Source organism: Hippocampus bargibanti, linkage group LG03 (assembly GCF_051943395.1).
Source record: "Hippocampus bargibanti isolate YZ-2025 linkage group LG03, ASM5194339v1, whole genome shotgun sequence".
Classification (NCBI taxonomy): domain Eukaryota; kingdom Metazoa; phylum Chordata; class Actinopteri; order Syngnathiformes; family Syngnathidae; genus Hippocampus; species Hippocampus bargibanti.
The window spans coordinates 17,230,466-17,243,505 of NC_142736.1; the positions used below are offsets into that span (position 1 = coordinate 17,230,466).

At 41.8% G+C, this 13,040-nt stretch overlaps 1 protein-coding gene across 2 annotated transcripts in view; it reads left to right on the forward strand.

The window, feature by feature from the left end:
* The window catches only part of homer2 (homer scaffold protein 2), a 33,985-nt gene extending 21,180 nt beyond the window's left edge, over positions 1 to 12,805 (forward strand). For both annotated transcript variants that reach the window (XM_088992321.1, XM_088992322.1), the window contains 5 exons: positions 939 to 1,078; positions 3,019 to 3,175; positions 4,380 to 4,490; positions 5,812 to 5,892; positions 11,138 to 12,805. In XM_088992321.1, the coding sequence (XP_088848447.1) occupies positions 939 to 1,078; positions 3,019 to 3,175; positions 4,380 to 4,490; positions 5,812 to 5,892; positions 11,138 to 11,326 (678 nt within the window). In that variant the 3' untranslated portion in view covers positions 11,327 to 12,805. The remainder of the gene's footprint in view (positions 1 to 938; positions 1,079 to 3,018; positions 3,176 to 4,379; positions 4,491 to 5,811; positions 5,893 to 11,137) is intronic.
* Positions 12,806 to 13,040: the final 235 nt, after the last annotated feature.

Here is a 13,040-nt window from a genome sequence, read left to right on the forward strand (position 1 = left end):
TATTCGGTTAAATTTTAACCCGTATCCTTTCACAAAACGGTGTGTACAGCCAACAACCACACACAATATCACCATCGTACTAAAACGCGAAGACTTTCATTCATCAAAACCGAAAATGAAAGGCATAAGCTTACAAAACAATGATCGCACTCGCTGACAACTGTTGTGTTTACTTGGCTATCAGCCTCCCGGAAGTTAGCGGCCGATGACGTGATCATAACAAACGACGTCACACTGGCATCTCCTATAACGCTCAGGAAAGTCCGAAAGCAGAAAGCAGGCTTCTGATTGGCTGCCGTGCCGAGTATGCAAATTGATAAACGAATCGAAATTCAGAAATTTCCAAAACGAACAAAGATTTATTTATTCCGATTTTGAAATCTTCGTTCAAACATTTGCTTTATTGAATAAAGCAAACGTTTAATTTGAAAAAAAATCTTTCATTTTTTTTTTCTTGGAAAAGTTGTCAGCCAACTGGGCGGAGACGTTCTGTAAGTGGTACGCCCGACGTAAAAGTTGCACGCCCCCGGCATCTGGGCAGCCGTTATTTCAGACACTGCCGGATGCGGAAATCAACATTGTTTGAATTGCGATGTTGAAAAGTCATGATACCACAAAATGAATACTGTATACTCACAACTAGCTGCACTAGGCCATAACAGTCAACAAAGTGTATCCAGGAAAGGTGGTTACTACTACTGCCTTATGTGTTGTGTTGTATTCCCGTATTTTGTTATTTCATGTTAACTGTTCTGTTGATGGCAACGGCCCTTTCTCTCTCTCTCTCGTGGTTGAGAGGAAAGAAATGTCTTCTCTTCTGTATATTTCACATTGAGTGTATTTGAAGTTTTGACAGGTTATCAAACCTGAGAAAGCTGCAGGTAGCCCACTCACGTAAAAGCGCCTAAATCATGAATAATCCCCTCTCCACCCACCAGGAGTCTGGACGTGAAACGCCATCAATAAACCAAGCTTCCAGCATGAACGGCACCGACGATGAGAAGATTTTTCATGTGGGACCAGAGGCTGTCCTGCTGAAGAATGAGAATGATCTCCTCAAGAGTGCTGTAGAACAGAGGTAGGGCTTCCTTTCAGGATTTTGATTCACACTTTCAAAGCGGTTTCATTTTTTACTTGAAGATTAAGCAGCAGCAGGGATTGATCTTGCTTCCATTGACACAATCTTTGGCAGGACCTCTTGCTCCTCTGATCATTGAGTGTATTTTGAAAATATGAGCCGCTCTTTGGCCATTTGCTATTTATTTACTTATTTTTACGTGCAAACAAAAAATGGAAATATGAGTATGTGGAAAAATTCTTCTTCAAAAAACAAGGACTCAATCTGTTAATTACCCAGTTGGGATTGTCCGATGATGGAGGGAAAAAAAAAAACAATTTTTGGATTTCATTTCAGTTGCCAAAGGTGCACTTATGCACAAATTGCACTTGTATTATATCCTGAGGCTGCTATTTGACATCATGAAATAATTTCCATCTAATGGATGGAGTTTCACGCCTGTTCTAAAAGGGGTTTCTCTTTTTTATTGCTGCTGGGATTATCTCACATTCACATCAATTATCTCAACTACTCTGTTGGCTGAGACTGCTCCACTCACTCGCGACTTCATTAATCCCAATACTCAACGCAGTAAATTATAATTGCATAAAACAGCAGATGTTGTTCCAGATGGGCTGAATATGACCCCAAAACATTATGGTCAACTATGAAATTTTTTCAACTGCATTTATTTATTTTGGTTAGCAAAACAAAGTCAGATGATTTCTTTCTCTCTCTCTCTCTCTCTCTCTCTCTCTCTCTCTCTCTCTCTCTCTCTCTCTCTCTCTCTCTCTCTCTCTCTCTCTCTCTCTCTCTCTCTCTCTCTCTCTCTCTCTCTCTCTCTCTCTCTCTCTCTCTCTCTCTCTCTCTCTCTCTCTCTCTCTCTCTCTCTCTCTAGATTACAAATTTAATTGGTTCCCAGAAAGTGTGTGTAAGGCGAAAAGTTCATCTGCCAAACACTTATTTCCCATAAGAAACCATTAAAAATGAGAATAATCCATTTCCAGGTCCACATAAAACAAATTTCTACTAAATAAGCCTTAAAACTACACAAAATACACCTTATTTTATGTATAATAAATGTGCTATTGCATTGTAATTAAATAAATAAACCGTACTATATAATAAAGTCGTTTTATTTACCTTTGTGATGGCCGTTGATGTGGTTGCCTCTTGGTGATATCCGAGGGAAGTTGCCGTGCTTTCTCAGCGATAATACCCTCATTCACACTGTTCTCTGCCTGAGACCGTTGCTTAGACAACACAGAAACCCCCTGAGCCACACATAGCAATGGTCGACTTAGCATACTGGTACTGGGACGCTAAGTCACACAAACGCACACCTCGGTCATGTTTTTCGATGATCTCCTTCTTCTGCTCCACTGTACACTTTTGTGTCCTCTTTGGCTTCACACTAGCCTGTGGTGGGGTCTTTTTCGGTCCCATAATAGCAAGAGTACTCCACTCGATAACAAACCACGTCTGCACTCAAACAAAAGTGGTGACGAAAACTAGTCCGCCAGCCACCGTGGCGAAAACTAGTTCGGATGCCAAGATTACATTCTCGCGAATTTAATGTTGGTAAGGCGAAAAGTTCGTGAACTAAAGCGTTTACGCTGAGGTATCACTGTATATGTATATGCTACTCACAAGAAGTTAGGGAAGTTGGGGTTCCTGTCGAAATTTCTTAAAATGCACTGACCTTTACAGGTGATCTTAATTTACGTGTAAAATCTTCCCTTTTGTGGGGATGGGGGTGGGGCTGGTCCAGCTCGATACACCTTTGGGACATATCTATCACATCTCGACATCTCCCAACATTACCATGCACATTTAAGCAAGAAGTCATCATTTGAATGGCTTTGTTTAATTCTGCGTCACCTCGGTGGGCACATATACCACCTGTCTAAATGTTCTTTCTTTTCATAACGCTCCACTTGGAACCGTCTCCTGTCTGACAGCAACACCAACGCCAAGAAGTGGGAAACCGAGCTGCAGACGTTAAGAGAGAATAATGCCCGGCTGGTGGACGCGCTGCAGGAGTCCTCGGCTAATGTAGAAAGCTGGAAGAAACAGCTCAGTGCCTGCAAGGAGGAGAGTGACGCGCTCAGGCAGAAGGTAAGACAGTTTTGTGAATGCTGACAAGAAATCTGCACAAATGCATTAAACCTTTTTTTCTGCTTAGCTTGACGTGAGAAAAACAACAAGTCCTCTGAATTTTTGGGGGTGATCGTTTTTCCAGCCCCCAGGGGGCAATTCACATTACATTCTGCTATATTATAGTTTATATACTTGGTTGCACGCTGCAAGCTCACAAGACGAGCACTCATTTACACATGTTATCCAACAAGGAGAAAGGTCAGGATGAGCTCAGAGTGAGGACACCTATACAGTACATAGGTCAGACTGCAGGCTATCCATCCACCATGTTGTACCAGTGGGAGTCGCACCTTGACCTTCTGGCTATATACTGCTATCAATTCTTGCTCAATTATATGTTACTGTAAAACTGGTATATAAAACATATAAAATTAGCTATTTTATATTGGCTCAATGCTAACATAAAATAGGAAAGGCCATAAATGGGCAATTTACTTCTAGTAATTATAAACGTTGAACAACCACTACTTTTAAGACATGCAGAGCAGCGGCACAAATACACATAATGTACAGCATCACTCCGGCAAATATTCTCTCTGCTCTGTGGGAACAAACGACTATTAACAAAGTTTAATTGGGGGCACTTTTCCTCCTCTTTTTATTGCATTTGATTACTGCATAGTACATCACTTACAGTGGAATCCAGTGTTGCCTAATATGTCGTAGCCCATTATGGGGATACTCAGAAGTTGCGCAACCTGAAACACTGTAATAATAAGGTATTTTTTTGGCTGTGAGATTATTACTAAAACGATGGATTCTTACGACTTTCGTACTTGAGATGGTTTACATTTCTCGGAGAAATGCACAGTGTCTTCCTCTTTTTGCCTATGGTTAAGCTTCAAGCGGCTACTTGCAACTGTTATGGTTTTAAAGTACTCTAGTTTCCGGTGTATGAAGCGCACCCAAAAGCCTTGATTTTCTTCCAAAGGTGTCCATATGCCTTATACGCAGGTGCGCCTTATATGTGAGGTCATATCGAGACAGAACATGTCTCACAACTACTGTCAGTAACCACTGACTCCATTTTCCCCTGTTGAAGTGTAGTGCGTAACCCCAGCCTCTACTGTAGCGCCTTATAATATAGTGTGCCTTATATTTGGAACATTTTTTTTCCTTCATTTAAGATGCTCCTTATGCCTCCTCACTTGTGTGTGTTTAGATTGCGGAGCTGGAGGCTCAGTGTCATGAAGCCAGTGAGGAGAAACAAAGAAATGCACAACTGAGCGTGCATGTGCAAGAACTGAAGGCCGAGCTGCACGACAGAGAGCAGGTGAATCCTCATTTGAATTTTGCTGTTTTTCAGTGAGACTGGAAGTGTCACAAGGAGGATTAGAATACAATACAATACAATACAATACATATAATACAATACATATTGATTGATCAGAATCAGAATCATCTTTATTGCCAAGTATGTAGAACACACAAGGAATTTGTTTCCGGTAGAACACGCTGCACTAGTATCGTTGTCAAAAAAAACTGCTAAGTGGCACTATATATATAGCGCTAACAGCAGCTGAAGCTGTAACAAAGCGCTTGACATGGACAATTATCTTATCCAGGAAATAAAGCAGTCACAAAGCTAGTAGAAAACACTCAGGAGTAAAACTAAGATTATGGTAAATCTAAATCATGCGGAGTCAAATGTCAAAGAGTTGTGAGGCAGATTATGAAGGGGACATCCTTGGATTTTCATGGCTCAATTACCTGTTGTGAATTTCCTTCAGCTCTTTATTGTTTTCTTACTCCTTCCACAACTTACTCTTGTCTAACAAACAAGTTGGATACGTGCATTCACACCTTTTGGTCAAATTGATTTGATCTGTAAAGCTGTACAAAAAGTTTCTTATCTTATCATATACTGCACGGTATTTTATCTCTATCTAGAAATTCCACTCAAAAAAACAACAAATCTGAATAGCGTATATTGGTGCGAATTTCAAATATTATGATTAAAGGCTCATTGACCAGTGAGAGTGTGCATTTTCTCCATTAATTATGCAACACCACTGACCCATCGGTCTGCAAATCACGGTAAAATAGCAGATGGCCCATAGAGGCTCATCTGCCCAGTGACTCATTTCTCCTAGACACACACACACACACACACACACACACACACACACACACACACACACACACACACATTCTCCTGGGGTGGTACAAGAAGCAAACTGCTGCAGGTGATGGCAAATATGGGCTTCTCATTATTATGGCAAAGTGTTTCTCACAAAGCAGGGAGGCGAAAAAGGTTTCAGGGCAAAAAGTAACGGACCAACTTGGAAGCACACGGAGAGCTCTCTGAACTGATACTTTGATGTGTAATGGTTACTTTTACTCTATGTTCACCTGAGGTACACAGACACAATCTAATTCAGAAACAAAATGTTGTCCTATGTTTTGTTGAAATGCAGTCATGAAGAAATTAATTTAACAGTATTTTCTGGCGTGCTTGTAATTCTGTAGAATTGCGTAACATCAGAGATACGTAGGTCCAACATATTCACAAAATACTTGACAGACTCGTAATGTGCTTCACATCCACTGAACGCCCTCTCCTCACCTGTCCCCCCCTCCTCCCCACAACCAAGGAGCTGGAAAATTTGAGAAAGCAAGCAGAGATAATCCCCCAACTCATGACGGAGTGTGAGGACATCACTTCTAAACTGCAGGTAAAGCGCACACATCTCTGGTGTGCGTGCGTGTCTGTGTCTGTGTGTGTGTGTGTGTGTGTGTGTGTGTGTGTGTGCGCGTGTGTGTGTGTGTGTGTGTGTGTGTGTGTGTGTGTGTGTGTGTGTGTGTGTGTGTGTGTGTGTGTGTGTGTGTGTGTGTGTGTGTGTGTGTGTGTGTGTGTGCGTGTGCGTGTGTGAGACGGCAGCTTAGTCTGCTTTTGTGGCCGGCACACGACTAACGCCACACAGCGAGGCCAATAAGTGCATTTTATTCATCTCTCGGCCTGAAGGCTCGTGATGTGAACATTCCTGTCATGAATTTCTGATACACGCACACATGCTCACAAATTTCTGTCTGTATCTAATAATAAGGGACCATTACCGGCTCAAACATGTGTGGGTTAGCATCATCCTTTTACAAGCGACTTTCTTCCAGATTGGAACAGAAAGAAAGTAAAATTTGTTGCAGGTGGTAAAATGCTGCTTTTTTAGGTTATTTCCATGTATGTTAATGTTATCTTTGGCGCCGGCTGTCCTCAGAAAGCGCCTCCCGTTTGTCATCTGAACAAAAGGGGCACCTGTTTGTCAGACTTGGTGAAACCTGAAGTGCGAGAGTGCACAGGCAGTGGGTGTGTGAAAGCCAGCTGTAACAAGTCAAAGTTTGAAATAAATCTGAGAGGCCGAACGTGTTGAATAGAGCATGTACTGCCTGGACGGGCCTGGCCGGGCCAGCAGGGGAGCGGAGCCGTCTAAAAGCAACAATGACATGCCTGAAGTTCCTCAACCGGCTGCTCTTTGTTTGTCAATGCAGTCAGATAGATGAACAGAAAAGAGTTTGAGCCCTGTTTTCCACTTCATGGCTCCTAATATCACAACTATGTGGATGTTTTTTTTTTTTTTTTCTAATACTTGTCTACCACTGAATGGAAAAAAGTACACACACACACACACACAGACAAAGCTGTTTTGTCAGCGCTTCTCTATTAACGAAAGGAAAAAAAACAGGGAAGGAAAATCAGATCTTGCCTATGATATGTGGTTCAACAGAATTATTAAAAAAACAAACAAACAAACAAAGTCATATATGGGCAAAAATTACATCGCCCTCAGCCTAATGGTTTTCTGCATAACGTTTTAAAGCCATCACTGCAATCAATCACTTTTTATCACTTATAAGACTTCTGCAACTGTCGGGAGGGGAGTTGGCCCACTGGACATGAACAGAATTGCTCTAGTTGTCTCACTTTTGAAAGGCTCTTTATCCAGATTGCATTTATCTGCTCCTTGCTCAGATGGTCAATAGGATTTCGATCAGTGCTTGCAGAAAGCCACTTCAGAAGACTCCAGTGTTTTGCTTTTAGCAATTTTTTCACTAGGTGTTGGGGCGTGACTCTGTTGCAAGACCTGCAACTCAGGCCACACTTTCCGAAAATTGCCACGTCATTTTTCTCTGGAATACCTTGAGAGTCTTAAGATTTCATTGTAACCCGTACAAATTCCAGACTCCCTATGTCGGAATTTCATTGGGTAGTTTTAATTAATAGAATGAATTTTCATTACATGTGTGCTGTCGATGCGACGGAGGAATTAAAGGTGGAGGTTGGACTGCACCAGCAGTCAGCTCGGAACCCCTTATTTGCTATGGTGATGGGCAGGCTGACAGACGATGTTCGACAAGAATCTCCTTGGACCATGATGTTTGCAGATGACATTGTGATCTGTAGCGAGAACAGGGAACAGGTGGGAGAGAAACTGGAGAGGTGGAGGGATGCCCTGGAAAGGAGAGGAATGAAGATCAGTCGCTGCAAGACGGAGTATGTGTGTGTGAATGAGGGATCCAAGTGCAAGAGTGATGCTACAGGGAGAAGAGATAAAGAAGGTGTAGGATTTTAAGTACTTGGGGTTAACTGTCCAGAGCAATGGAGAGTGTGGAAAAGAGGTGAAGAAGTATGTCCAGGCAGTCTGGAGAGGCTGCAGAAAAATGTCAGGTATGATGTGTGATAGAAGGGTTTCAGCTAGGATGAAAGGAAAAGTGTATAAAACAGTGGTGAGACCAGCCATGATGTTTGGACTGGAGACGGTGCCACTGAAGAAAAGACAGGAAGCAGAGCTGGAGGAAGCAGAGCTGAAGATGTTGAGGTTTTCTTTGGGAGTGACCAGGTTGGATAGGATCAGGAATGAGTACATTAGAGGGACAACTCATATTAGAGGCTTTGGAGTGAAAGTCCGAGAGGCCAGACTGAGATGGTTTGGACATGTCCAGAGGAGAGAGAGAGTGACTATATCGGGAGAAGGATGCTAAGCCTTGAACTGCCAGGCAGGAGACAGAGAGGAAGACTGAAGAGGAGGTTTATGGATGTGGTCAAAGAGGACATGAAGGTAGCTGGTGTGAGAGAAGAGGATGCACAAAACTGGGTTAGATGGAGGACACTGATTCGCTGTGGCGACCCCTGAAGGGAAAAGCCCAAAGGAAAAGAAAATTTCATTTTCATTACATTATTTATATAATGTTGTACTTATATTTCAGGTTTTATTACTGATTTTCCCCCTTAACACGGGGCGCCAATAATTTTGTCAAAGCATTATACAGTAAAGTCTCGTTATATCGATATTCAAGGGAGTCCGAAAAAATATCGATATAACCAGGACTATCGATATATCCGACCCTGTTTGCATGTAATTTTCTCCGTGCGTGCATAGAAATAGTATCGATATAACCGGGACTATCGATATATCCGATATCGATATAACGAGACTTTACTGTATGTATGTTTTATTTAGATAACTTTATTGCTTAAGAAGTGCGTATTTTATGTCATTTCTTTAAATTATGAAAAGTTGAAGTGACAAAGCCACATATTTCTTTCCATTCTTGTTGTAACCTGATTTATGACTTTGGTTTATGCCACACGTTTTATAGAATTTTGCGCTTTTTTAAATATTTTTTTTTGTCATATTGAACTCTCAAAAGACTGCAAGTTTAGTCTAAGCCCGATGGGTGACAGAGCCTTCAGCTGCTCTTCCCCCAAACTTTGGAACTCACTTCCTCCCAACATTCGTAACATCGATTCTATTCCAACCTTCAAGTCCCCTCTCAAAACCCACCAATTTTAAATTGCATTTTCTGTGTAGCTCTGTGTAGCTCTGTCTCTTGTTTCTCTGTATTTTATTTATTGCATTCTATTTGTGATTGTATTTTATTTATTAGTGTGCCTATGCTTGTCTGTGACTGTAAAGTGTCCTTGAGAGCTTTAAAAGGCCTTTAAAATGTAATGTATTATTATATTATTATTAGTGTTTAGTTATTGAAACAACTCTAATTGAAGTGTTAAACAAAAATAATTACATATGATCCGCACTAAAACAGAAACTCTTGGTTTGCCATAGTTTACATTCATGTTCATTTTGCATATTGCAAGCTCAGAACTAGCACACAATGGAAAATGCCATTGGCATGCTAATGGCAATTAGCAATACGTATTCACATACAAACGCTGCAGAACGCTACACAGGCAAGCAACCTAACATTAGTAACAGGCATATACCGTTACTCTCTATACCAGGGGTGTCAAAGTAATTGTTTGCCGCGGGCCACATTGTAGTTACGGTTTCCTCTCGAGGGCCGTTATGAATTTGGGGAAGCCATTAGAATGTTGAATCCCCTCCACATATTACATATAGAGCGCACAACAAATTAATGAATAACTAGTTTTCAAATCTGAAGTCAAGAAGAATGATTGTTATTGTGGTTTACATCCAAAAATATGAAATTTTGGTTAGGATTTTAGCAAGCATCAGGGAATTTTAGAAGTTTGATTTGCTTCCACGGCCCGAAAAAAATGATGTGGCAGGCCAGATTTGGCCCGCGGGCCTTGACTTTGACACCATGCTCTATACGCTGGAATTAAAAACTGGAAAAAAAGTTGTAGACGCATAACTCATTCAGCCCTACTGATGACTCCCCGCTACTCCTTTTTTCCCAAAATTGTGTACCTTAAAAAAAAAAAAGCTTATGTTGGCACTCAAATTTCTGCTCGAGTTAAATGTGACACTGAAGTACAGATACAGTTTCAGGAGTCAGCTGGAGCTCAGAGCCTTGTGGGTGGGTGCAGCACCTATTTAGCACTCCTATTTTAAACTCCTCCCTCGATTGGTATCTATGGCATTAAAGTGTTGCCTCACAGTCTGGATTGCTCGCTTCATCTTCTCGTCACAACAAACTCATAAACGCGCAACTGCATAGTGCTATAGAAAGTTATTGCGATTGCCACATGTTGTGGGAATGTCCTTATGGGAGTGCTCAAGAGCATTCACCCACACATGTACAATATTTTGTAGATCAGCAAATTAGAAAATGGATATATTGTCACACACACACACACACACACACACACACACACACACGTATGTCTACCTTTAGAGTTTTTGCACATTAGATCCACTCCCTTCTACAATTCCTCATCCATTCAAAACATTTCAATGTCTGTGTTCAGCCTAGTCAGGACACTTTAAAAAGACTGTAATTGAAATTCCTACTGTCCCCAAATTCCATACTTGACGGAGCGGAATTGACAAATTGGTTATTCTACACATCTACTTTCATTTCTTTCATAATTTTGCTGCTGTGAAATGTATATTTCTTCACTGTGAGACTAATAAAGGCAAATCCAATCCTTCATCGACATTGCTTGATTGATTTGAACCATTGTGAATACTGTACTGATATGCTACCCTGGCCACCGAGAGGCAGCATAATAGTCACAAACCACACAAATAGACTTGATTTTCTTCGACTATTGCTCGTGACTCAGATACAGTAATTATGTTTTTGTGGGGTAGAAGATAAAGAATATATGCCTGTCGGCATTACTTTGTGTTTACCTGTGTTCAAATACAAATTGCCTCCAAAATGGTGAGAATCAATGCTACCTGTTAGCAGGGCATCACTGCACCGTGCAACTTGGTTCTGTAACAATAATATTAATAATAATGATAATGATGATAATACAGTGATAATGATGATAATAATAATAATACATTTCATTTCTAAGTGCCTTTCAAAACTCTCAAGGTCACTTTACAGTTCTGGTCGTAAAGTGATGGAAATAATTCAATTGGTATTCAAACCGTGTGTTCCGATTTCTTAATGTGCTCAACTGATTACTGGAGGGTGTGGTGAAAGGGACACTAGTCTGTGCCAGTCTAATTGTGATCAAGTTGACATATTTTGTCCCTTGCTGCACAGACCGCCGAGACAAAGAACAGAGAACTGGAGGGAAGGATTGGCGTTCTTCACATGGACGTGGACGACAGTCGCCAGAAGCAGGGCAACGTCAAAGGCGAGCTCAAGAAGTTGATGGACATCCTGGACATCAAGCTGGACGAGCTGCATGAGTTCCGAAGGGGCCTGTCCCGGCTCGGCGTCGACAACTGAGCCCGTCGGCCCGCCGTTGATGTCTTGAGGGCACAAACTACGTGGCGCCCACTCTCCCTCTTAAGGCATTATGGACGTACTCGGAGGTGGAGGAGGAGCGTGCTGTGATACAACCTTTCCTTTTGTGTGCTCGCCAATCTAGAGTCATACTTTGGAGCTTATTCTTCTGGTGGGGTGGGGTAGGGGGGAGGTGACGGTGGTGGGTTGTTTAAGGGCTACAGGTAACAAAACGCAACGGGAATGCTGCAGAGTGTCACTCGAGTAATGATTGGTGTTCTTCTCAAGCCCCACTCCGCCCGCTGGCAATCAATCAGCTCGATCTCAGGTGTGTCACTTTGTACTTGGATTACACGCACCCACGCACGCGACTAATGGCCGTGACACAAAGTGCCTGCGGAGGGGAGAGGATGGGGGAAGGTGAATTCCTGCTGACAAGGAACTCAGGCCCCCCCCACGTGAAAAGCATCCTGCTAAACGGGTTCTAAATGTGTGCAAAGCAGTTTTAGCATATGGTCCATAGCCTCCATATCCCGCTTTGGGTCCTCGTGCATTCGTTGAATGCACTCGTAAGACAGTTTGGTGCACTCATAGAATTAGGTCACACTTGTCAAATTTCTTGTAGTACTAATATGGGTTCCACCACTGTGTGATATTCCTGCATATTTGTACCTAAGAGTCACTTCCTTAGTGAGGTAACCCGGTACCGTTGCCTTCGACTGGTGAAGCAGTGGATGTCATCGACTACTTTTATGTCACTCGTACATTGAACAAATGGCTTTTTCCATGTGTTAGATAGTTAAGATGTCCAGCTTGAGGTCCATATGGACCAGTACATACGGTGCAGATGGACCTGAAGCCAGATTCCGGGTCAAATGTTCTGAGACGTTTACTGTAACTACGACTGACTTTCCCACTTGTAGAGTATTTTCGTCATCCAGCATTTCCATGGACAGGTACACGTGATATCTCTTGCGCTTTATTCACCAACCACGTTATCCAAAAATAATATAAGCCAATTTTAGGGTCACTTTCGTGCAAGCGTGTGCAATAGTACTTTGGGCCGATCTGTTTAAAGGCTATTGGTATGCTTCCGAACACTCATTTTTTTGTTTTGTGTGTGTGTGCGCGTGTGTGATGGTTGTTTGGGGCGAGTGGACATGGTGCTGTTTCACAGGCGTATAATGTGAATAACAACACTACTGCGGGTCTTTGTGTTTGTCTGACATTATTTATTTGGGTGCCTCTCTCCTACGTGTGTGTTTCAATTATGAGCAAAGTCAATCGACATGACGTACAATAGGAACTATACCAAATCCATCTTCTCTCAGAGCTGCTTTGTACAATCTATTTTTAAACATTTACACCAAAAACAAACATGTATTGTCATCCCTGTCATACAAATTGCAATTTGTTCATTTCTGTAATATCAAACATAAAATATGACTTTTTGTTTTGAACTAAATGACTTGTGTAAATACCTGTGACTTCTCTTCATTGTACAGTGTGACTAATTACTTTGTTTAAAACAGTCAGTGAGTTGAGTGAGTGGTACAGTTGTGCAGTGCTGACGACTGCATTAGACCAGCATTCAAAGGCTGGTTAGGGCCACAGCTCGCCTATACTAATTTATACATGGCAATATTAGTTGTCAAAATCATGGTTAGAATGTTTCTGTAATTGCTAAGACACCGGAAGTGAGAGGCTCGTGAAATGA